The 26,674-nt window shown below is 44.1% G+C and overlaps 1 protein-coding gene across 4 annotated transcripts in view; it reads left to right on the forward strand.

The window, feature by feature from the left end:
- Nucleotides 1–26,674, forward strand: part of KLHL3 (kelch like family member 3) — a 154,037-nt gene that overhangs the window by 97,714 nt on the left and 29,649 nt on the right. For all 4 annotated transcript variants that reach the window (XM_044226963.1, XM_044226936.1, XM_044226946.1 and 1 more), the window contains 3 exons: nucleotides 3,995–4,104; nucleotides 18,103–18,219; nucleotides 22,347–22,496. In XM_044226963.1, the coding sequence (XP_044082898.1) occupies nucleotides 3,995–4,104; nucleotides 18,103–18,219; nucleotides 22,347–22,496 (377 nt within the window). The remainder of the gene's footprint in view (nucleotides 1–3,994; nucleotides 4,105–18,102; nucleotides 18,220–22,346; nucleotides 22,497–26,674) is intronic.

Raw genomic sequence — 26,674 nt, forward strand, 5'->3', positions numbered from 1 at the left:
GTGTTTGATGCTTACAGTAAAGGTTGGTTAATTAGGACTCTTAACAGGAAGTCTTAAGTGATTTTTCCTCTTGCCCCTGTTCCCATTCCTCTTTGAGAAAAAAAGAAGCTAAAAGACTAGAAGAGTTAGAGTTTATTATTGGAGAGCTCCCCTTCAAGGGGCTACTCCATGGTTGGAAGATACTCTGCTCCCCGCACACCCCACCGGACTGCCAAAATCTAGCTTGCCTACCTCTCCGTTGTATCTCCTGGAGCCTGGCACAGTTTTTCAGTAAATGTGTGTTAGAGGAATGAAGATAATAGCCTAGGCTGTAGCTAGACTGGGCTGTTGTTGTTTTCTAGAAATGCTCTGCATTTTCCTGCTTCCATGGTGTCATTTATATCTAGAGTGCCTCTCCCAGTCGTGGCCCTGTGGACTTGGTGTTGGAGTTGTTGGTGCCTTGTCTTATGCCTCTTATAAGCCAGTAGGCTCCTTGTAAGCATCAGTTCTGCTTTCTTCATTTTTGAAGAAACACTGCATCTGGCACATTATACATTAATGGTTCTCCAACATTTGCAGTCATATCTCAGTAGATGTGAGTTACTTCTATTTGCTTATTTAATGCCGACACACCTTTATGAAACAGGAACTCGTATTAGCCCCATTTAACAGATGAGAAAACTATAGTCTTAGGAAATTGAATATCATATCCCTAGACAGTTTGTTGAACTTGATGGAATTAAAGTGGGTCTCTAAGATAAGGTCCACAGCCTTATCCACAGGATCTGCAGTCCCAAGGGATGTCCCTGATGGAGTGGAAACGCTTCTCTGTTGGAGAGCAGTGCTGCCCATGGAACTGGACTTGGTGAAGCAGGAGCATGGGCTGATACAATACTCATCCTTCCTTTCTAAAGTTTCTTGAAGATCTCAAAATGAACTCATCAGTATACATAACGGACTCAGTATATATCTCTGAGCTTCAAAACAAGCTTGAGACCTAGGTCAGTTATTACAGTCCGACTTTATGGATGATGAAGCCAAAGGTTGGAAAGAAGGGACTATTAAGAGGTGGAGTTAGGACACAAACCCAGGCATTCTCACTCTTAACCAAGGGTCTTGACTCCATTCTCCTCTAACGCAGCAAAGCAAACAGAGAACCCACAAACAAACAAGTGTTAAAGCTAGCGGATTCTCAGGGAGCTGTCTTCTGGGAGCAGAGGTGTTCCTTTCTGGGAAGCGGCTGGGGAGAGGGCTGACTTGAATATAAAGTCTTCTGGGGAACTTGTGTCTCCCAGGAAATCAAGTTGGCCAGAGCATCCTGTTCCTGCTTTTCTTGAGTGTTGCTAATAGAAAGGGGACTCTGGGGGGGTTGAGCTGTTCAGACAGCAGGGGGAAGAAGGAGTTTCCCTCTTTGTTCCTTTTCTCTGTGTTTCCCTACTCATGCCCTGCAAATCTCCTCGGTCCCAGAGTGCTTGTCCTGGGTGGGAAGCTGCTGCCTCTCCCTAACAGCTGGTGCTTCCTGGGAGGATTTCTGGAGGGATTTCAGTGGGAGGTCCCAGATGGGCAGAGCAGCAGAAAGAAGGGACCTTTAGAAAGAGGGACTTTAGAAAGAAGGGACCTAGATGGAAATTCTTTAGTGCCCCAGAGGTTGAGAGATGGGGAAGTGTGGGTGCTGACTGTTTTGACTGGTCTTTGAGAATTTCTGGTTTGTTCACCAGGCCACTTAGAATACATACCACTACACTTTGTCTTCCTTTGCAAAATCCACACCCATCTACGTCTGGCTTTATGAGCTTTGTGGAAGAACTTTTCACACCTTGGATTTTAACTTCTTACCTCCTTTTCTCTTCATTCTTTTCCCTCCAAATGTCAGGTTATTGGTCAGCCAAAAAAAAGGCAGGAAAGCTCCATGTGGCTCTGAGCCCCAGGGATGTTGGAGCTGGTTTGCTGACTCTCCTGCTGAGCTCAGCCTTGGCAGGTCCACAGAGACTTGGTGTCCTGTATTTTGTCTCGGAGTGGTGACTACACACCAAATTTTCCCTCCGCTATTTCTTGGTGTTGCCAACAGATGGAGGTCTCTGGTCCAGAGACTTTTTTGGAACAGAAAGGGCATGGAGGGAGAATCCTGTTGCTTTCTCAGGCCTTCAGGCCAAGAATGCATTCCCATTACCCAAAGGAGATTGTTCACTTGCTTTTATTTAAAAATTTTTTTAGGAATGGATACTTTAAAAAATAGTATTATCTACTCTTAAATATTCCCTTAGTTAGGGAAGTCTTTTGAATGTCTAGCCGAAAATCCAAGCTTTAACCAAAGACATTTTCCTGTTCACATATGGAGAAACAAGACCAGCTTTTTACTTTATGACATTTGCTTCCCATTGTAAAGGATCTGCCTTTTAAATTTGTTTTTTGTTATGTACAAACATTCCTGAGCTTCATGATGGACAGGGCTTAATTGTGGGCTCAGTGATACCAGTGGGCCACTGGGGAGCAGGAGGGGAGCCCTTTCTATCGAAAGATGGAGGAAGTTGTTTATAACCAGATCTCTGAGAGTAAAATACTGACATTTGGAGGCTCTGGATGAAGGGTATATGGGAATTCTTTTGAAATTATTTCAACATAAAGTTTAGAATCAGTTTTATAAGAAATGATTTAAGTCTTCTTTGTTTGGCTTTTGAGAAGCCGATGAATGTGAGAGCAGAGCTGAGCTTGCTGATTTCCCTTTCCATGCAGCTTCCTGGGCACAGAGAGACTCTCAGTCTCCCCCGAGGGCCTGGCCAGCCCATGTCGGGGTAGCCCTTGCTGGGAACTGGGAGGTGTCACTGCTAGAATTACAAGGCCAGAGAGGGTCCACCAAAGAAAGAAGAGGGGGGCCCTGGAGCCTGGAGGGCAAGGAGCATGGATGCTCCTGGGGGCGGCGGGGCAGAACTGCGAGAGTGCTGAGAAAGGAGTCCTTTCTGGGGCACATGACAAAGGACCCTTTGATCTCCAGAACCTGCTGCACCAGGAGTTGTTGGCTCTTGGGCCACTTTACCTCGGCATAGCTTGTGAAACTACTTTCATCCTTCCTTTCCCATCACAGCATTGGAGTGAAGCAAGATGAGCCCTTATAGCCTCATTATACAGAGAGATAGTGGGACCTATGAAGGAGAGGCCATTGGCTTAGGGACACATCTTGCAAATGGCAAAGCCAGAACTTGAATCTAGTGGCCTTCTTTCTGAAGAGTACACTCCTTCACTGACATTTCACTGTCTCTGTGGGAGCAGAATGGTGGCCTGGGCTAATGTTGGGGTAGGAATTGCACTTGGCATTTCCCTTGCATGGACATCCGGCCTCTGTGTTTTGTCTCGGTTTAGGTGTCCCCAAATTCCCCTCCATTTTAATGGTTCCCACTAGCCTGCCTGTCATGGACTGTTGCTTGCAGTGGTGGGGCCAGCTGTGTCTGGCCAGTCTGGACAGAGGCTTAGTTGGGCCTCCTTGTGAATCAGAGACCATGATAGGCTTGACTTTGGGCACAAAAGGTTGATGCCTTCTGCCAGCCTTGAAATGTTGACTCCGTACCAGAACTCCCCGAGACTTCCAGCCACACAGCAGTTATGACCCACTTTTGTTTAGCTGAGCTGCAGGGGGCTTCGTCTGCAAATCTACCAGCTTGCGCCTTGAGGGGAAATGAGCTCAATTAAGTAGGCAGATCCCAGTGAGGCTTTTCTGCAATACCATGAATAATCACATGGAGCATGGAAAAAAAAAATATAACCTCACTTCTCTCTGCCCCATTTTCATCTGTGTCGATGTTCAGGCTGGAGTATCACACAGAGGGATGCCTTTGCTGCCAAATTAAGAGGCTAGTTTCCCTTCAGCCAGGATGTGCTATCTTTTTCTCTGCCTCTCTGTCTGTCCCTTTCCCTCATGCCCACCCCCAGAGTGCCCAGGACTCCACTCTGAACGTCACAGACTGCCAGGGCTGTGGAAGGGCAAGAGCATATTGTAACTTATGCTTTTTTTTTTGAACAGAGCAGCACTTTCCAGAGGTGATGCTGGGGGAAGAATTTCTTAGCCTAAGTCTGGACCAGGTGTGCAGCTTGATATCCAGTGACAAGCTGACCGTTTCTTCAGAAGAGAAGGTATGGCACGACCCCTCAGTGAACCAGGATCCTCACGCATGAGGCGGTCATGGGAGGGACAGTGAAACCTTTTCTCTTTCTCAGCAGGAAAAAAAAGGAACTTATTTTTTGGCCCTTAAAATAATTAGGAAAGGACCTTCTGGCTCGTGTTCACTACATTTACTGTTTGGACACTTTGAGGAGGGAATAACGCTGGTGATTATTATGGTGACAAAGCTGCCTCCATTTACCGGACATTTATAGTTTACCAAGCGCTCTGCTAAGAGCCTTGTTCTCTTTAGTTCCGTCAGCCTTCACCACAGCCCTGTGAAGCAGGCCTTGGTCTTGTCTCCACATTGCAGATGAGGAAGACTAACTTGGAGGAGTCAATTAGCTTGTCTGTGGTCACTCAGCTGGTCACTGCAGAGTTGCAGTCTTCTTGTCCCCTGGTCTTAGCCACGGCCCCACATGGCCTCTTGGGAGCATCATTGGGCATTTAAGCCAGAGCTGACCTTTGGGACACATCTAGTGTAATAGGGGATTGGAACTTTTACTGTTGAGGAAACTGAGGCCCAGAGAAAGGATAGGATCTGTTGAAGGTCCCAACGTGAGTGACCGTGGCAAAACTAGAACTTGGGTCTATTGACACCTAGTGGCCTAACTCACTGACCACACACCACTTCCTTGGTGTAGCAGGCTTGATTTCTGCTCACTGCTTTGAGGGCTCATCTGTCCTACCTCTAGGTCTTCCTTCTCACTGACCCTCTGCTTGGATCATTCTCCCCTTGCACTGTCATCTGGCTGAATTCCAAACCAGTTCCTGTTCCACTTCTACCAGGAAGAACTTCTTTACTTTAGGAGATGTAGTTTTCTATATTGAAAGTAATATACACTTTGGTGTTGGCCGGTAGGGTCCAAATCTTATCTCTAGTCTTTACAAATTAATTGGTGACCTTGGGTGAGATAGTCTGCTTCTTCATCAGCTTCTCATGTATAAAGTGAGAAGGGTAATAGGACATACTTCGTGGGGTGGTTATGGGGGTAAATAGCATAAGGTGCGTCAAATGCCTGGTGTTGTACCTGGTAGGTCGTACTTGGTAGGGGCTCATTTGATGGTAGCTGAGTTTATGATTGACCATGCATCTGGAATTTATTCCTTTCTCCTCTGTGTTCCAGGATAATACTCACCTTGTTCTTTTTTTTTTTAAGATTTTATTTATTTATTTGACAGACAGAGATCTACAAGTAGTCAGAGAGGCAGGGAGAGAGAGAGAGAGAGAGAGGAGGAAGCAGACTCCCCACTGAGCAGAGAGTCCGATGTGGGGCTCGATCCCAGGACCCTGGAATCATGCCGAAGGCAGAGGCTTTAACCCACTGTGCCACCCAGGTGCCCCTACTCACCTTGTTCTGCTTTTTTTTTTTTTTTTTAAAGATTTTATCTATTTATTTGACAGAGAGAAATCACAAGTAGATGGAGAGGCAGGCAGAGAGAGAGGGAAGCAGGCTCCCTGCTGAGCAGAGAGCCTGATGCGGGACTCGACCCTAGGACCCTGAGATCATGACCTGAGCCAAAGGCAGCGGCTTAACCCACTGTGCCACCCAGGTGCCCCTACTCACCTTGTTCTGCTTTTTACTGCAGTTAGTTCTGAGCCCATCTTAGCTCCTCCACTCGACCATGAGTTCCCTGATGGTAGCAACCACAGCTTACTCTTCCCCGCATCCTCAGAGATGCTCAATACATGTGTCGTGGATTGTCTTAGTCCACTCATTATGTCCAAGCTTGAGGTCCTTTTCTGAGGAAATAATTTAAGGAAAAGCTCTTAAAAGAGATCTTGCATTACCAATGAGTGTCCAAAGTCGCATGTCCAGAGAATAGGGTGGCATCACAAGCCCCCACCTGTTGTCCTGCAAAATTTGATCCAGAAGAAAAACATCTGTGGATTGGAATCCTGGGCTGCCCCAGGACTTCAGAGAGATTTCCAGAAGGTGGCTAGCACACCCAGCTGGACTATCCCTTAGGCTCAGTGAGGCTTCTACTTCTATTAACTGATGTGAGATATTGCCTGCAGGATAAAGGATGCCTCTAGCCAGGCCACGGCATCTTCCTGCCCCAGCCCCAGCAGCAAAGACTTCCTCACTTCTTGCCAAGCCTGTTTAATGTCTTCTCTGGATGGTGCTACTAAATGGGCACAGCTTGAAGGAATGAACTAGTTACTTGATCGACCATGTGGTAGTTGGTGCACTTGGCCAGTTTGGGGCCTGCTTGAGTGTGTCCTTCAGGTGTAGTCTGAGAAAATGTCAACAACCATATAAGCAACAGGATTTGGATCACCTTGGAGGTATTTGGGTTTGTCGGGGGGCCTTGCTACCTTTAAGTCCTGCAGGCCCATCCTGCTGTGAGATCACAGTAAGCTTTCCTCAGGTGAGGGCTTATCTGGGTTTGCTGTGTTGGGTGGTGGAGGAGACAGATTGTTAAGAGGGACAGGCATTTTAGTGGCCTGGAAACCATTTGGGCTTTGGACTCAGGAAGACCTGTTTCCATGCTCCACTTGATGCCCACTGGCTCCTTGATTTTCAGAAGTCAGTGGTCTCTTTGAACCTCAATTCTCTTAAACATAAAGTGGGACTACTAAGAGTACCTCCCTTATGGAGTTAGGAGGATCACAGATACTGGGTATAAAAAATTAGATATGGTATTTAGCAGGTGCTAATAAATGGCAGCTATCATTGTAATTACAATAGTCCTCTGTTTTGAGGCACCATTGACAGTTGTTATCAGTGTTGCCATTGATAATGGTAAAAGAAGCCATGGAGTTAACTGCATCTTTCCAGAAACCAAGAAGCATGGCATTGAATCTACATGTTTAGAACATAGTCTGTAGTGCTCTCTTTCGTCCATATGCTTACATAGGAGTTGCTTGTTCTGTGTAATTAGAGTTTAGAGTAGAGATATGTTTGTTTAAGATTTTTTTTTCCTTTTCAGTGTTTTTTCTTTTTTCTTTTCTTTTTTTTCCCCCAATTTATTTATTTTCAGAAAAACATTATTCATTATTTTTTCACCACACCCAGTGCTCCATGCAAGCCGTGTCCTCTATAATACCCACCACCTGGTACCCCAACCTCCCACCCCCCCGCCACTTCAAACCCCTCAGACTGTTTTTCAGAGTCCATAGTCTCTCATGGTTCACCTCCCCTTCCAATTTACCCAAATTCCCTACTCCTCTCTAACGCCCCTTGTCCTCCATTTGTTTAAGATTTTATTTATTTATTTGAGAGAGACAGAGTACGAGCGGGGTGTGGGGAGGGGAGGCAGAGGGAGAAGCAGGCACCCCACTGAGCAGAGAGCCCAGTGCGGGGCTCGATCCCAGGATCCCGGGATCCTGACCTGAGCTGAAGGCAGACGCTTAACCGACTGAGCCACCCAGGCGCCCCAAGAGTAGAGGTATTTTCCACATCAATGAAGTTGTATATTTGGTTCTCAGAACTTATTTGTAACTTCAGACTTATGTGGTACTTTTCATAAAGTAGATTACTGATGATCTTGATCCCTTTGGTACCTTTAAGGTTGGCAGTATAGTTCTTTTTTTATTTTAAGAGTTTTATTTTTCAGTGATCTCTGTACCCACACTTGAACTCACCACCCTGAGATCAAGAGACACATGCTCTGCCGATGGAGTCAGCCAGGCACCTCTAAGGTTGACAGTATAATTTGGAGGCTTATCAAAGAACAGTGGGGTTTGGCCCATGTTTTCTATTTCTAGTTTTATTTCCCCTTAATTGATTACATATTGCTAGAAGTTAAATAGCTGGAAGCTTTTGACAATTGGATGTTTGTTGTTTGAATGCTGGCTCTTGAGGCTTTGAAAATTCTTTGAGGTGTTCCAGGAGATTTCATGATTTCTACTTCCTTTAATTACATTTCATAATAGGTTATCTCTTGCATATACAATAGCCTTTTCTTTCACTATTGCATTGTAGTGAACCCAATGGCGTTTGAAGAAATGTAAGGGATCTTAATTTAAGCTAAAATTCAGCTGCATTTGATGTTAGCATTTGCTGGGGCATGCCCGCGTGGTTCAGTCAGTAAGTGTCCAACTCCTGATCTCCGCTTAGGTCTCGATCTCAGACCCCATTCAAATCTCACCTCAGGCTCCATGCTGAGAGTGGAGACTACCCTAAAAACAAAACAAAACAAAAACAAAGTAAAAAAAATGCTTCAAAAACAGTTGCAGAAAACAACTGCACTGGTAATCAAATAACCTGTATTGAGCTAAGTCCATATTTGAACAGTCAGTCAGCTATATTATGATTTACTTCTTTGCCTACAGCCCACAGATTTATTTCTGCAGCCAGATTTCAGATATTAAAATGTGAAAAAACTACGCATCTTTGAATAGAGGAAATGTGGCATTTTAGTAATGAGGATTCTAAGTGGCTGTGGCTAGGCCCCAGGCAGTTTGCTGGTCGGGAGTTTGAAAAAGTAGAGTTTCTGTGGTTGAAGTGGCAGAGTTCCAATCCTACCTCCACTGTTCTAACAGGGGGAGTGACTTTGAGCAAGTTGTTTGTCTCCCACCAGAATGGATGCACCTTATACAGTCAAGGATTTCTCCATCTCATGGTCACTGCCAGGGTGTTACTGGTGTCAGGGTCACGAGAGACACAAAACAAACACCATTTGTTGAATGAATGAGTAAGAGAATTTCTCTATATCTTCAGTCTTCTTATCTGTAAAAGGAGGGCAATGATAGTAGAGTACCCATCTTACAGAATTGTTCTGAGGGTGAAATCAGATAAAATGGGAAAAGTTCTTAGCCCAAAGAAAGTGTTCACTACTTTTTGCTTCATGATTACTGCTGCTGTTATTACTACCACTACCCTCCTTCTCCTCCTCCTCTTCCTGCTCACTGTTGACTGGGGGCATTTCTCAAGGGGACGCTCTACCCATAGCCCGTGTTAGTCTAGGTGGTTGTGCAACCTGGGGCTTGGTGCCTAGCATGGACAGTGGGAGTAGCTCTTGCTCCCCAACATTCCCAGCTCCCTTGGCCCTGTCTGGGCTTCTCCCAGGGCTCCGAAACTGTTCTTCCTCCAGCATCACTGCTGTTACCCATGCCTCTGTCCTCCAGTAGCTTCAAGCTCCTTGAGGGCTTTGAGGGTGCCTCAGCCATCTTTGAGTCATAGCAGTGCCTGATATAGAGACCCCGGCCACCTCTGTGGAGCTGCTAAGCAGAACTGCCCTGAGGTAGTGAGGGGCAGGCTGGGGCTGGACACCGCCCAGAGCCAGCTGAGGTTATGGGAATAATTTTCACATTTTTCCAGAGAATAAGGACAAATGTGGGAACTAGAGGTCAGAGGAGGCATGGATCCCTGCCATTTTTTCTCCTGTTTTTCCTTCATGTAGTTTTGGTTTTAAAATTCCTGTTATTTGAGGGAAGACAAAGGACCTGGTAGGAGTTACAAAATCATGATTTCTTTGGGTGGGACCCCTCCCTGCTGCTGCCCTACCTACCCCTCCCCTCCCCCAGTACAGAGCAAAAGTACAATGGAATATGCCCTTCACAGTCACCTGTTCCTTCCACAGGGCGGTGTCTGGGCTCACAGCTCAGCCTGTGGGCAGGTAGTCTGTTTATTGTATTTGCCTTTGAGACCCAGAGTTCGTCCCTCACCGTGGACAGCTTCTGGGACCCAGGTGCAGGCAAGGTAAGCAGCCCTCCAGGGCAGACCCACTCTAAGGAGAAGAGTGATGACTCTCCAGTTTTAGTGCAGGTTTGCCACTGAATTGCAAGTTCTGAATCTTTGCCTTATTAGCCAGTATATATGTCTCTACTTTTCAGGAATTTTCTGCCTTCTTATGAGACACTCTTGAAGTTTTCAGAGTGAGTGGTAACGGGGAAATGGCCCATAGTTTAGACATAGTTTAGGTCCTTTAAAAAATCAGAGTCAGGTATGTGTTATATTGAGAACTACACTTAGTTTCTCTCTGTGAGATCACCTATTTAATGTGCTGTTGTCTCCTACACCTGTAATCAGAAGCCAGATTCTAGTGTCTTCTGAAATGGATTGGGACCTTGTCTCCCAGGATCATTGGTGTTGCACTCTCTCTTGTCTGACCCGCTGGCCTCTCCAGGCCACAGTGGGTGGAGAGTGCCGCCTGGAGCTCCTTGACCACTAGGCTAGACTTGAGTGCTTGTGGCTCAGGTATTACCCAGTGATTGAACAGTGCATCCTGCTGCCTCGCTTGAGCTGTTGGAAGCCCCATCTTCCTGTGAGGTCAGTAGTTAGAGGTGCCAGCTTCTCAGCTTGCAAACAGCCATCTGGCCTGGTCCCTGGGCACAGCATTACTCCTCTTACCATTTGCCTTTGGAAAGTACGATTTAGTATAGGCACCTATGAGCAGAACACCACAGCACTAGGACCAAAGATCAACCTTGATGGCCCACCATTCCCCACCTGCATTTCACACAGCATTTTTTTTCCCCACAAAGTGACATTTGTATTGAAGTCAGTGCACAGGGACATGAACAAAGTGAAATACCCACCTAACTAGCTCACAGATCTGGTAACCACCCTGAGAAGCATAATTACCATTCTGACTTCTCATGGATCAGTTTTGCTGTTTTTTGAACTTTATGTAAATGGAATGCTGACGTGTATATACCGTCTGTGTGACTTCTTTGGCCCAGCGCATCATTTCTACTTCTCACACAGACTCCCAAGTCAGAGATTATTGTCCCCATTCTGCAGAGGAGGAAACTAAGGCCTGTTGACAATAAGTAGCTTTATGATTTGAAGCTGACATGTCTGCCTACTGGGCCTCTGCTTGCTATGAACACATGCCCACTCTGACAGGGAGATGGGGGTGAGTGACACTTAGCACTCTTAGAACTTGCAATCTGGATACGAAACATGTACCTTATGTGGCTGAGAGAAGTAGTTGCTTATGGTCAAAGGTCAAGGAAAGTGCCCTGGAGTGTTTTATTCCAAATTGTTAGATGGGGAAGACCTCCAAAGAAAGGGAATATTTGAGCTAAAATGTGGAGACTAAGAGTAGGATTTTGGGAAACCATTCAGGTTGAAAGGGATCGTAGGAATCCAGACATGGATGTTTGGAATACCTTATTCTACTTGGGGGAATGGTAACTGATGTGATGAGAGTCCAGGGTCTTCGGTGGGGGTCGTGGGAGATGGGGCTGGAAATAGAATAGGTTAGGGGGTGAGGACTTTCTTCTCTAGCTCAGTGTGTATCTCACAGTGAGCAGTCACACTGCAATGTGTGTGAGAAGGTCTCATGTCTGACACACTTTCATGTGTTTGGAGCTCCAGGGGACGATTCCTTCCAACTCTGCTCCGCCCACCATATTGACTGCAAGGCATTTTCCATCCCTGTGTCATGCTCCATTCCTTTGTAGGATTGGCACCACGTGAAATTGTCTTCCAGCTTGTAGGCATTCCTCTCAAACCACTGTGCTCCAGTCCTTCTCCTTTGCAGAATCAGACTGCATGTCTTTATCCTGGCTGTAGGTAGTAGTGGGAAGCTGAACAATTTCCAGGCAAGGCGATATCCCTTTTTACTTTCGTCATCATTTTTATTGTTTATATGAAGTCACATATTTGGCAATATGCTGTCGTAGGAAGAGAACCATACACCCAATCATTTCCACTTTGACTAACTTATTCATTCTCTCAGTAAATATTTATTGAGTGCTGTCTGTGTGGCAGATAGTGTGTTATTCACACAAGAAACATTGGTAAACAGATCAACATAAGACCCCTGCCTTTGTGGAACTTCAGATCACATGAGGGAGATAGATTTTTTTTAATGTAATTAGTTTTTTAGTATTATCATTTTTAATTTTTTCAGTGTTCCAGTATTTATTGTTTATGCACCACACCCAGTGCTCCATGGAGGGAGATAGAGTTTATAAAAAATGTACAGAAATAAATATATAGCTACAAGCTATGAAATGTGCTATGGACAAAGTGTGGATTGAAAGCTAGGGCTTCTCATTGCTTCTTCATTCCCAATTAGCTGGGTAATGTTTGGGCAGACCACTTCCCCACTGTCTACCTCGCTTTTCTCGTACATGAGTGACTCTTGATGTTCCCAGGGCCCTTGTGGGTCTGAGATGAAGTAACTACAAGAAGGAACTGCTAAGTGCCCTATAAAACCTTATGATGATGGGACTGTCAGAAAGATGAGTGCAACTGAGTTGGTTTTCTAGAGTCTAGGGAGCCTTCAACCCAGGAAGTCTAACCAGTGTTAATGCTGGTAAATGTTTAACAACAGGCTCTGCAAAAAAAATGCTGAAAGCCCTGATTTGTTTGCTGGTTCATTTGCTTATTTCCATGGTGTAAATATTTCCACGACAGCTGATTTCAAACTACCAGTGTAATGTCACTAAACACCAAGATGGGAAGAAACATGGCACGATGAGCTCCAGCTCCAGCATACCGCTGCTCCCAGTGGCCATGTGGTGTGGGACAGCAAGGTGGGGGTCTGGTGATAGAAGTCCTGTTAAACTTCAGTTGAAGAAACAACACAAATCTGACAGTCTCATTCTTGTATCTAGTAGTGCTGTCTTTTTTTTATTATTATTTAAAAAAGATTTTATTTATTTATTTGAGAAAGAGAAAGAGTGTGAGAGAGAGAGAGCACGGGCAGGGGGGAGGAATAGCGTGCGCGCGAGAGAAGCAGACTTCCTGCTAAGCAGAGATCCTGATTCAGGACTTGATCCCAGGACCCTGGGATCTTGACCTGAACGGAAAGGCAGACGCTTAAGTGATGCGCAACCCAGGTGCCCTAGTAGTGCTGTCTTCTTGATTGAAAACCATGTCAGTGAATTAAGCAAAAGCTATTGGCTCAATCCCTGGGAAACAAAAGAGTATCTGGGTGGGGGAGTATCCTAAGACCACATGGTGGGCATACTTATGATTACGGGTTTAGGAAAATAGTTCCCCAATTCAGTGGTCTGCGCAGTTTTTCTAATAGTGCCTCTGAGATACAATATTGCATAATGTTAGAACTTGGGTTTTCAGAGTTAGGGGTGAGTTCACATCTCAGATGCACTACTTCTTGACAGCATGACCTTGGACACTAACCTTTTGGGGCTGTTTCCTCATCTGTAAAATGTGAACACAGAAATCCACGTCACAGAATTTTGTGTGGATTAAAGGAGATCATGCCTGTAAAATGCATAGCATTGCATCTCTTGGTAAAATTAGCCTTTCTTAGATCTCGAGTACCAAATTAAGTCCATGTGCAGGAACCTAGTTTTTCCCCTGATCTTGTCAAAACTGGCTTCTTTTCTTCCATCCTATGCTTTGCCGTGAATCACCCTCAACTGGACCTTTTCCCTTGCCAAGACATCACCCTGCCTATTTTTAACCTATGACCCTGCTTCTTGATTTTCTGAACAGTTTTGAAAGCAGATATAAGTGCCCCAGTGCTCTGCACTCCCCTCCCTGGGTGCAGGTACAATGGGGGCATGGCTACCTACCTCACTGGAGGTGGGAAGGGTGGAGGGGTTCAGCTTCATCTGGGGGTCCTGGCCCAGGCTTCTGCTTACATCAGAAGCAGAAGCGCGGGGAGCCAGGAGCTGTAAAGTTCAGTTTTCCCCACCCTTTACGCACCTATCAACCTTGTAGTACTCAAGAGATTGGTTTTGGAATATAAAGCAGTGAGGAAATAATGCTCTTTCTTTGTTGAAAAGTAAAACCCTCAACGTGCCTCGTGGGGGCTGATTTCCTCATGGGATCCACACAAGGTGTTTTCATCTGAGTAGATATCACCCTGCCCTGTGATCAGAGCCACAGGGTTTCTGCTTGGATTTCATAGACCCAGAGTTGATACCCTTTTCCTCTAAAGCACCAGAGAGTAAACATTTTAGGCTTTGCAGGCCAGAGAGTCTCGAATCAGTGCCACTGCTAGAACATGAAAGCAGCCCCAGACAATATGTAAATGAGTGAGTGTGGCTGTGTTCCAGTAAAATTTTATTTATGAAAACAAGTGGCAGCTGAATGTGGCCTGTGGGCTGTAGTTGGCCAGCCACTGCCGTAAGCCCTGACAGGCAGCCGAGAGCCGTGGGTAAGAGCATGAGGGCTGGTATTGGGTCTGGAGGGGACCCCATCCCTGCTAATTTGTGGCGCTGGGCTTGGGAGAGTCATTTAATGTGGGTTCAGAGGATTTCTTCCCTGGGTTCTCCCGGGAGTCCAGGCTGCCAGTGTCCCCAAAGAGCGAAGAGCATGACGCCGGGCTGGGCGTGCAGTAAACACCGTCTCCTGCTGCTGTTACACGCTGCCCCCATCGCACTGGCCGGTCCCTTCACGGGAGGCACTCTTGGGAACCATTTTAGGCACACTAAAGGCTAGAGCTAGTTGAAAGTTTATTGACTTGTTTATTTTCTAAGTAAGGAACTTCAAGAAAACATGTGGCCTTCTCTAGCTGCTGAGAAGGTCACCGTGGTTGGTGAGAACTGTGGCTTTCACAGCTGAGTGGGTAGACGGTGCAACTGAGCGGAACCAGCTAGGCAAGTCAGGCCAAAAATAAAGATAAGGTTAAATATCGACTTTATTAGACTCAGCTTGCTTTTTAGCTTTTATAACAAAGATGAAGACGAAGCTGGTTGATGGGGAAGGGCATCATCAGGAAATCTCACCTCCTCGAGGACTTGCAGTTCATTCTTCAGCAGAGATTTGTCACCTGGCCGCCTGCTCTGTGTCCAGCATTGTGCTAGGTGGCTTGCAGGAGCTCCTAGTCCAGTAAGTTCGAGCAGAAGAAAGTTGGATTGCGAGGCAGAACCGGACTCTGGTTGCCCACCACCTAATCCAGCATGGTCTGACTTCTCCCTCTTCCTTTGGTTCCTGCTTTGATTCCAGTCCCCTTTACCCCAGCCCAGACAGCTTCCACTGCCTCCCTATGTGCTTATTCTGAACTCATGTGTCCATTCATTCATCAAAAGAATCTTTGTGTATGTATTATTTGCCATTAAATAAGACCAGGTCCGTGTTCTCCCAGATCTGCAAGGCTGGTGGAAGCAACAGTAATGATTCACAAACTGCGGCTGTGAGGGTGAGGGATAAAGCTCTAGGGGGGCGAATAATTTAAAAAAAAAAACCACAAAACAAAACCGGACAGTGAGGATTTCCATGGCATGTGAATGTTTATGTCTGTGCATATAGAGGTTATTTTTTACAGAACTGAGAGCGAACTGTCCAGGGATAGTGCTCCTTTCTTTCTGTTCCATTCCATTCTTTTCTCTTCCCTTTCTGGTTGATTCTTTTCCTATTTTGAGGACACCCAGCCTGACTTATTAAGTTCATGTTTAGGAAATAGGGCCAAAGCATCATTAACATATCAATACACACAAAACTATTTTTAAGGTTAGAAAAATTGTAGAGATTTTTTTCCCAACCCCTGGGAGTTACCTTTCATTTCGACTTGACACCACATTGTAAATTTTGTTGTCATATTTTCCTTTTCTTAGAATTTCTTTTCATCTTCTCTCTGGTTTTCATTTTGAAAAATTTCAAGCCTACATTAAAGTTTGAAAGCATGCACATTCATATACTCTTAACCTAGATTCACCAGTTAACATTTGCTTCATTTGCCTTATTTTTCTCTCCACACATTTGAAGTTTTATTTTGCTGAACCATTTGACAGTAAATTGGAGACGTGATAACACTTCATCCCTAGTATTTGAGTATGTACCTCCTAAGAACAAGGAAATTATTTTTTTAAGCCATAAAACCATTCTCATACCAAAGAAACTTAATGCTAATACAAATGATCTTAGCTAATACATAGTCAGCATTCAAAATTCCTAACAGTCAAAACAGTCCTTTATGGCTGTTTCTTTTAAACCCATGATCAGTGAAGGATCATACATTGCATTTAGTTCCCATGTCTCTAAATCCCCTTAATCTAGAACTATCTCTCTGCTCTTTTTTTTTTTTTTTTTTTTGGTCTCTTATAATATTAATGGTTTGAAGAATTCAGGCCAGCAATCTTGCAGAATTGCAGATTGTTCCAAAGATGGAGTTATCTGATTATTTCCTTAGTATAAGATCGGGGTTAAACATTTTAGGAAGAAAGTACTTTAGGGGATGCTGTGTCCTTTCCCATTAAGTCAAGATCGGGAAGATTAGTTTGTCCTGTTATTGGTGGTGCTAACTTAGGTCACTTGCTCAAGGTGGTATCTGTCAGATTTCCACATTAGTGGCTGTCCCTGCCCCTGCCACCATGTAGTTAGTAAGTTATCCACGACGTGATACTTTGAAAACTATCCTGTTCCCCAGCCAATTTTCATGCAGTGATTTGAGCATCCCCTGATGAATTTTTATGAATGAGTTATTGTATTGATGGTCGCAAAATGGTATTTTTTTGCTATCATTCCCTCTACCTTTATTGGCTGGTATTTGTCTGTGAAGAAGAGCCCTTTGCACATTTTAAAATGTATCCTCTGGATTCATGGATTCTTTTTTGTTCATCGTGTTATGATCCATTACTGTGTTTTTCTTTCATTCTGAGAATGTTTCATTTTATTTAATTTTTTAAGTAGGTTCCATGTTCAGTGTGGGGCTGGAACTCACAATCCTGCGATCAAGAGTCACATGCTCTACCAACTGAGCCAGCCAGACGCCCCTCTGAGAATGTTTTACACTGAGTTATGAGTTGGGCACCGTGAAACGTACAGATAATATGTGTACAGACTAATCAGTTTCACAAATGCATGTGTACGTGTAACTTCCACCTTGTCAAGATCTAGATCATATCCATTCCTCCCAAAAGTTTCCTTTGTCACCTCCCCATTCCCCCAACCCACTTCACCAAGAAGCACTAACCTGATTTTGTCATTATTCTCTTTGATGTTTTGTCCCAGATATTGGCAACAAAAGCCCCACCTGTTGGCTCTGGGTCCATCTTAATCTTTGGGTACTTTCTTGGTTTCTGGCACAAGAAGTTGTTTTGTTTTAGTCTTTCCACCAGCTGAAAATATCCCATAGTATGCACAGTAGTTAAATAATTTCTCCCCTAGTCAGTATTAGGTTGTTTCCCTTTCTATTTTTTACACAAATGCTGTAGCAAACATCCTGGCATGCAAATTCTTTTGTGAGCACCACCTTTGTGAGTATTTTTGTAGGCTAGATCCTAGAAGTGGTATTTCTAGGTCAAAGAATGTGCACATTGACATATTTGATTGATATTGCCAAATTCTTCCCTCCTCTCTTGAAAAGCTGTGTTAATTAACTTTCCAGAAATAGTGCCGGCTTCCCTGCAGCCTTATCAACATTGAATTTTATCCGTCTGTGTGTATATGGTGGCAGACAGTGGGCTTCTTCTTAAGCATGGTGGAGATCCAAACCCAAGAGCCTACTTTTTGGTTCCAAGCCCAATTTTCATTTGTAGAGAAAAGAAATCTCTCCTCAAGGGAGAGGTTAAGCCAAGGTGAAGTTTTTGACAGAGAAATTCTCTGTCATTTGCTGACATACTCACCATTTCACAGCCAGCTTTTGGGCAGATGATATTCTTACTGTCTTGATTCTGCATTAGCTGTACTTGGGACATGAATGAGGAGAGGGATGTGGGGAGGTGAGGGATGTGGGGGGTGAGGGGCGTGGTAGGCTTGCTCCCAAGGCTTCTGGTCTTCTGCTTAATCTTTATAAAATTTGGTTCAGAGTCCCTGCTTTGTATTTCTATCTTTAAATAACCATGAGACCTGATATTTATTTTGCTGTGAACCTTGGTGATTCTGTGTTTGGGGGCGCAGGTTTATTATAACCTGTGTGTGTGTGTGTGTGTGTGTGTGAGAGAGAGAGAGAGAGAGAGAGAGAGAGAGAGATATCACTCTGATGTCAGGTAAAAGACAAATTCTTTCCATTTTTTGTTTATTGTAAACATTGAACCTTAGGTTAACCACCTTTGTGGATGATTTGGACATTGGACTCCCCCCCATCCCCCCGGAATAAGGAAATTGTTTGGAAGTTCTCTCTGTTACAGTTACCTGTGTTGGTTTTCTTTGTAGGTATTTGAAGCTGTGATTTCATGGATCAATTATGAGAAAGAAACCCGTTTAGAACACATGGCAAAACTGATGGAACATGTTCGTCTTCCCCTCTTACCAAGGGATTACCTGGTCCAGGTGAGTGCTGTGTGAAGAACCAAGAGCTTTCCTGCTTCCCCAGGCTTCTTGGAATAGCAGTGGGCAGCCTGGTTGTATGGGGCAGTTGAGGAGTTTTATGGGTCTTTTGTACAGGTTGAGAGCACCAACCCACTGGCCTAAGGGGAATCATGGCAGTCTAAGGGTCTTTTTTTTTTTTTTTAAATTTTTATTACTGAAGTATAGTTGACATGCAATGTTCTATCAGATGGTAGAGTGAGGTTTAAGAGTGTAGGTTTGAGAATAAGACACTTAGGGTTTAGTTCTTGCTCCACTATTTGTTAGCTTTGAGTTTTTATTTAACTCTTCAAGCCTTAGTTTCTTCTTTGATAGAAGGGATAATATACGAGAACTCTGCAGGACTGTTGTGAGGACCAGAGGAGTTATAAATATGCAAGTCAGGTGTTTAGCATGGAGCTGGGCATAAGAAATATTCTCTGGAAGTCAGCCACTTTTACTGTAGTGGACCTAAGCAAGAAGGGTCATTTCCATGTTGCTGTGTTCTCTTTACCTTCACGGTAGGCATCTTGGAGCCCAGTTCGGAACTGCAAAAACCAGCTCCTCACAGGTGCATGGGATACATATTGCTTCTACTTCCTCTGAGGAGGAAAGAAAAATGAAGAATTATGGAGGGGGCCCTGCAGTGTCACATATTTAATCCTTGTAATAATCCTGTGAGGCAAAGTTAAATAACCTTCTTTTTATAGGTCTGGGCCTTGAGGTTTATGGAGGCCGAGAATTATTTGGCAGAAGAAGGTAGGGTCAGGATTCAAATCCACATCTGTTGACCCAGAAGCCCCTGCCTTTCACAGGAGGGCTGTCACCTTTAATACTCTCTGTTCTTTTGATCTATTGGCTTTAGATAATCTTGTAAGTGGGCAGAGGGTGAAACTTAAATATATGAACAAAACAAAACACCAGGGCAGTAGGCCAACCCTCATCTGTTTCCAGGAAGTTTCTGGAAGGAATGGAAGGTGTGAAGCAAGGATAAGAGAGATCTAATTTAGCAACCCAGTGGCCTAGCTCTGTCACTTCCCAGGGATCTAACACTGGGCAAGTGCTCAACCTTTCTCAATCTCAGTCTTCTCATCTGGTAAAAATAGCACCTGCCCTTATAGGATTGTTTGGGGATAGAATGAGATAATCCACATAAAGACTGCAACACTGTGAGTGAATCCCAGCTAATATGTCTATCAACGTGATGACCACAGATGCTGTTGGGAGTAGCGGGAGAGTAGGGTATCCTCACAAATGCTTGTAAAATCATCATCTTGGGACGCTGTTGACCTAATGGGTCAACATTATTAATTATTAATGTTGGTCTAATGGGTCAGTGAGATGTCCTCTGAATCTCTGAACCTCTGTCTAATTCAGGTGCTGAGGCATACACTAGCCCCAGTCCTTCTATGGACCCTGTGTTTTACACTTTGGATGGTACCACTGCCCCCTGGTGGCAGCATCTCCTTCCTGTAGGAAATGTTCCCTAAGCAGAGGGACTGAACTGGCCTGAGCTCCCAGGGTCAGAATCAAACCTCCTGTCTTGTGAGAAACTGACCAAAGGTGGAGGTAGACATCTGGCCTCCAGCACAGCATCACTCCCATAGGAAGGGTTATCTGTGGACCTGAGTCCCAGGGAAAACTGAAGAGACCTTAGAAACCCTTGGTCATGACTTCCATCTGTCCACCAATGAAACTTAAAGATACTAGAAAATAGTTCTTAGGTTAAGATGGCAAAGTAGGGTTTAGATCTGGAGAAGAAGGGGGTCAGAAGCAATGGGCATGAGCACTGTTGTGTGGGACCCTCCCCCCACCTTTCCAAAGTACTCCTTTTAGAACACCTCTGGAAAAGGATGTTTCATTAACACTCATTTGACCTTGAAACTTCAGGCCAGTATAACCTGCTGCAGGTGGTCAGTCTTGGTCGGGGAGGACACAGGGAGAGCCCTGGGCAGACCTGCACCAACACTGATTTCTGGGGAAGGTGTTTTTGTTTGTTTGTTTTTATCCACTAACACTTATTAGGCTTTACTAAATATTTTGAAATATTTAGATATGTAGAAGTGTGTAACATGTTACATCTAAAAACTTTTTAAAATTGTGATATATATATATATATATACTTCATCATTTTGACCATTTTAAAGTGTAAATTCAGTGTACTAATTGTATTTGTCATGCTGTACAACCATCACTATATCCATTCTTAAAACTTTCTTGTCACCCCAGATTGAAACTCTGTATGGTGAAGCATTAACTTTTTGGAGAATCTTTTCATTCAAGCTGAATGCATTCTTTGAGAGAAGCAGCTGTTTATGCATTTCTTTCTTTTTTTTTTTTTTTAAGATTTTATTTATTTATTTGACAGACAGAGATCACAAGTAGGCAGAGAAGCAGGCAGAGAGAGAGGGGGAAGCAGGCTCCCTGCTGAGCAGAGAGCCCAATGTGGGGCTCAATTCCAGTTCCCTGAGATCATGACCTGAGCCAAAGGCAGAGGCTTAACCCACTGACCCACCCAGGCACCCCACTGTTTATGCATTTCGCTTTCTATCCAAGCTTAGGAAGGTATCTTCTCTCGGAGGCACGTGGGTGGCTCAGTCAGTTGAGTTTCTGACTCTTGGTTTCTGCTCAGGTCATGATCTCAGGGTTGTGGGACTGAGCCCTGTGTTAGGCTCCACACTGAGTAGGGAGTCTGCTCGTCCCTCTCCTTCCCTCCCTGTCTTCCACTTGTTCGTGCTCTCTCTCTTTTTTTCTCTCCCTCTCTCTCGAATAAATAAAATCTTAAAAAGAAAAGAGATACTCTATCACCCTTTTAAATTTGTTTTAACTGACCCTAAAAGCTTATAATTCGTCTCAGTCTGGGTCAGACCCTCAGTGGGGGTAGGGCGAGTGGGAAAAATTCCCCCCAAATGGAGTGTTCCTGAGGATCACTTCTGGCAAAAGAGGTGCCCAGTGCTGACAGAGGCTAAATCATGCCAGTCCTTCTTTTCCTGCCAGCTCCAGTGCTGCCCGGCAGGTCCATATTTTGGTTCTTAGTTACCAGTGAGGCTAGTCACGCCTGGTGCACGACTAGCTTGAGGGCTGAAGTGATTGAGGTGGGGAGGCCCCTCTCCTTCTCTGACTGGACTTGAGTGCCTCAAAGTCAGAACCCTTGTCTTGTTTATCTTTTTTTTTTTTTTTCCCAGAGTGTAGCACTGGGCTGTCCAACCAGGAGACATTCCATCTTTGTTAGCTCTTAAATGAAACTGATCTCTCCTGTTAGCTCCTAAATACTCCAGCAAAGAAACTGTGAGGTGACCTCCAAAGACCAAACTACCCCTTACAGATACACCACACGACAATCTGACCTAGGCCAAAGGACAGAGGTTTGAGTGTCAGAGCACCAGCATCGGTTGACCCTTGGTCTTGGTCATGAGATATTTTGGCTTATACTTGCTGAGCATCTGCTTAGGCCAACAGCTCTGTGGTATGTGAAGAAGCCATAGTCCAGCGTAGATAGGGTCCACGATGCAGTCAGTAGATGGGACTTCTGTGCAGGACATTCTTTCTGCTCTGATATCACCACTCTGTGGTGGTGAGCACCTCGTTGGCCAGTTTTGTCCCTTAGGCTTCACTGTAAGAAAATGGATATGAACTGTTCTTCTTGACTCTCACCTTGTTTGACTTCATGCCTCCAAAGGTTGGCTGAGGGATCCTGCCCTCTTTCTCTTTCCCTCCCTCTCCTCTCAGATGTCTAACCGTTTGCCCTAAACATTGTAGAGCACTTAAGCCAGGAGGAATGTGGGATGAAGCCTTCAGGACAGCTAATTGTCTTTGTTTTGCATAATTCCATTTAAGCCTACAAATTAACATACCAGACAGACCTAGCCAGTGAGGTTATATCCCTGTCTGTTTGATGCCAGAACTTAACCACTTACTCCACTGTGCTCTTGAAATACAGGAGGTAGGCACTCAGTTGTAGGTCTGTGCTCTTCCTACTGGGGTCTGAGATAAGGTGGTAGGGGGATAAAAGAGTGTGGGAATACAGGAATGACTCACCCAGGGGAGAGGGGTCAGATTGGGGAATGAGGCTGGGCTCTGCTCCTGGCTTACCTGTGGGTTGTTACCTCCAGACGGTTGAAGAAGAAGCTTTGATAAAGAATAACAACACCTGTAAGGACTTCCTCATTGAGGCCATGAAATACCATCTGCTCCCTCAGGATCAGAGGCTCTTGATTAAGAACCCAAGGACCAAGCCGAGGACTCCAGTCAGCCTTCCCAAGGTAAGCCCCAGCCCAGCCAGTGCCAGCTGCCGGGACTGTGTTCTGAGCAAGTGGCCTTCTGCTCCTGCCTCCAAGTCTTTCCTCATCCATGGCTGCCCTGCTTCTTGGTTGCACTTATGACTTAAGAGATGGAGTCTGCTGGTTCCTTTTGAATCTGCTGGTACCTTTCTTTTCCATGGTCTTCCTTTCCTAAGAATTTCCAGGTCACCTCCAGAGTCACCAGGGAGTTTTGAGAATAACTTAGAGCTCCTTCCTCTCACCTCTTTCTTTGATCTAGGTTCTGTTTCTTTTGGAAGCAGAGGAGTGGCTGGGTGGCTCCTAGTGATGGTCCTACCAGTCCTCTTTCTGGGCCGTTATTTGCATCAGAGTAGTTCTAGTCTGGTTTTTTTCTTTCACTGCTGAGTCCTGAACATTTAGGGTCGACGGATGTGTACTGGCTGCTTCCGTTCCTTGCAAGGCCCTTCCCCTCTGTAGTTCTCCTCTTCTTCATCTGCGGCATGAAAGCCCCTGCACTAGCTGGTTTCTAAGGCCTTCCCAGTTTGGCATTCCAGTAGGCTGTCTAGGAGCCTAACGTCCTGACCTCTTAGGACAGGTCCCAGCCACCCCAGGAGGAAAAGGGAGCAGATTGGAGTAAGTTGTGCCGACTCATCGACTGCACAGCAGGCAGCCCCAGGGAAATGTTTAGACCTTTGCTTTGTCCTCCTCCTCCTTTGTGGCTGGCTGCGCACTCCTTGCAGGCCGCTTCTAGAAAGGTTTTCAAAGTGCTAGAGGAGCATGTTGTCCAAGACCAGATGTTTGGATTCTCTGAGATCTGTTATTCCTCTCTCCACTCTGCTCTGTGACTCTGGGACATGGAGAATTTAGTGAGTGTGATGTGAACGAAGGTGATATATATATCCCAGGTAAGAAGGCAGGCTGCTGACCTTTCCTGAGGGCTGTTTCTGTGTCAGGCAGAAAGCTGAGGGTCTCACTCGTGTATCTTTTGTAATCCTCCCAACAGCCCTGCCTGGGGGAGGCAGGGATCCTAGCTCTACACAGAGGAGACTGGAGGTCAGAGAGATGGTGAAGTGACTTGCCCCAGGTCCACACAGCCACTGTAGTAGAACCCGGGTTTGAACTGGGTCTTTTACTCCCTCCAAACCTGTTCTGTGAACCCATACCATCCTGCACCTGGCTTCATCTTTGTAAACCTGAGCCTACATACATACCTACCTGTCTGCTTCCCGCTGCCTCGTGCAGGTCAGAAGGGGAAGCCGCAGGGCAAGGGCCTGGGTCCTGCTGTCCATTTGCCTTATTGCATGTTGACACTTTGGTTTTATTTTACTGAAGTATTGCATTGAAACTACTCCATATTTTCCAAATGAAAATAACTTTAATTATAGAAATATATGCTCATTGTAGACTATTAAAAAGGTACTGCATTTTTGAGGTACAGTAAAAATCGCCTGTAACTTGTCCACCCAGGGGCAATCACTGCTGTTCCCTTAGTGAGTTTTCTTCCAGATGTATCTCTGTGAGCCTATTCATAAATGGATAGAAATGTACCCTTTTAGGTAAATGGAATCTTGCTCCATAAATTGAAATCATTGTTTATCACCTACTCAACAGACTTTTATTGTTATCAGTATGAGTGAAATCAGATTTAAATTATAATAGGTACATGATATTTAATTATATTTATGTGCCATAATTTTTTTAACTGCCCTCTGTGGATGGGCCTTCTAAAAATCTCCATTTTTTTTATCTTATAAACATTTCTATGTCAAATATCCCTTAAAAGATGGCATCTTGTTTTAGTTTACATTTCTTTCATTGTGAGTGAGACTGATCTAGGCTTCCTATGATTATGGCCCCTGTATTTCTCTTTGGGGGAATTTTCATGATGTCCTTTGCCTGTTTTTCTATTGGACTCTATATTTTTTATGAATGGTCTATAAGGGCTCTTTTTATTTTGAAGAGGTTAGGCCTTTGGTATGTATTTCCAGCATTTTTTTCTTAGTTTGTATTTTGCCTCTAAACTTACTTAAAAGATTTTTTTTGAATTCCCAAAAAGAATTTTAAGTAGTCAAATTGGTGTTTTTCTTTAGAGCTTAGGTTTTACAGTCTGCTTAGAAATGTTTTCTCTGCTCTGAGATATTAAAAAAAAAAAAAAGACTCCCATGTTTTCTACAAGTACTTTAATGATTTCTGTTTTACATTCAAATGTTTGATGCACTTAGAATTTATTTTAGTGTAAGGAATGATGGCAAGAATCCGGCTTTATTTGTATGACAAATGATGAGCCATTTGCCCCAAAGTTATTTTATTGACTAATCTCCCTCCCCCGCCCCCATTAGTCTGAATACACCTTTATTAGGACCTAAATTTCCACAAGCTTGAATATTGACATCTTGAGAACACTGATTCTGAGGTTCAGTGTTATTCTTTGTGGAGGAGGCTTCTTCTGTGCCAGGTTCTCGGCTGGCATTGTTGCCTGTCTTTGTGACATTTTTCTTTGGAAAAGGAGGTTCTTCTCTTCTATCAGGTTACTGACATCTTTTCCTAGGGAGTGGGTTCTGAAGCTAAGGAAATGGTGCAGAGCTGGTCCGGTTTCTCTGTGTGGAGACCATACCTAGTGACCTTTCCTTTTCTAGATTCCACATCTAGCTTTTACCACACATAATTATAAGAAGACTGTTTTAAAAATCAAAGCCAAGTTTGTGCCTGAGTCCCCACTCAGCCTAGTGAGACCACCCCTCCCTTTCCAGGTCATGAATCCGTGGTCGCGAAACACCCACCCCTCTTTCAGGATGCCACAGTTGTCCCTCTGTCATCTCTACTCCTTAGGAACCACTCTTATCAGAATGAAAGTGTTTAGGTTCTAGGACACATAGACATCTGCAGGCAACCAGAACCAAGACTTCTTGTGAATGAATCTGTTGAAGGGATTTTAAAAAAAGACATCACTGCTCTTTGCCTCATTGTCCCCCCAACTTTAATCCTTGAATGGTTTAGGGTTTTGTTGTCCAACCTCCTTCTCAAACTCGACTCTGTCACCATTGTTGGGGCACTTAAATTATGAGAGGATCCCCAATGTGGGTTTGAGGAGTGGGGTATGCTGAGGGAAATTATCACTTTGAGTATTATCAGGTGGTACATTATCTCATTAAATCATTATAATATTAGGACATTACTCTTCATATCCCTACTTTACTAAATTTACTCAGACAGGTTAAGTGACTTGCCCAGTTACATAGCTAGTAAGTGCAGAGCTGGGGTTTAAGCCAAGATCTGTTCCACTCCAAAGTCTGTGCTTTTTCTCTTAGACCAGATTGCCTCCCAGGGACAGGTTTTCAGGTTTTGGTGGCAGTTGAAAAAGATCCTTTTATTTTTTTTAATATCAAAATCTCCTTTAACTGAACTCTGTAACATCCCATTCATCTCATGAAGAGATGCATTTCTAATACTACTCCCTTTTATTTTCAAAGTAACACTTTATATTTTTAGAGCAGTTTTAGGTTCATACCAAAATTGAGGGCCGGGTCGAGAGATTTCCCATATACCTTCTGCCCCTACACATGTACAGTTTTCCCCATTATCAATATCCCAGATTATTTTCTTGTAATTTCAGTTTTATTTATACACAATAAAATTCACTCTTTTTAGGGATACAATATAATAGATTTTGGCAAATGTATATCATTATTTAATTACCATCCTAATCAAAATACAGAATATTTTAAGTACTGCACAAAAAATTCCCTTGTGCTGCTCTATAGTCAAGCCCCTTCTTCTACCCCTAAGTCTTGGCAACTACTGATCTGATTTCTGTCTTTACAGCTTTGTCTTTGCTAGGTTGTTATATAAATGAAATAATGCCATATGTAGCCTTTTGAGCTTGCCTTCTTTCTTTTAGCATAATGCTGTTGCGATTCATCTGTGTTGTTGCATGTATAAAGAGTTCATTCCTTTTCATTGCTGAGTAATATTCCATTGTATGGACGCACCATATTTTGTTTATCCATTTCACCTGTTGATGGACATTTGGGTGTCCATTTTTGGCTATTAAAAATAAAGCTGTTTGAACATTCACTTACAGATCCTTGTGTGGACTTATGTTTTAATTTCTCTTGGGTAAATACCTAGGAATAGGATTGCTGGGTTTTATGGTAAGTATATGTTTAACTTTATAAGAAATT

This window comes from Neovison vison, chromosome 1 (genome assembly GCF_020171115.1).
Source record: "Neovison vison isolate M4711 chromosome 1, ASM_NN_V1, whole genome shotgun sequence".
NCBI classification, from domain to species: Eukaryota; Metazoa; Chordata; class Mammalia; order Carnivora; family Mustelidae; genus Neogale; species Neogale vison.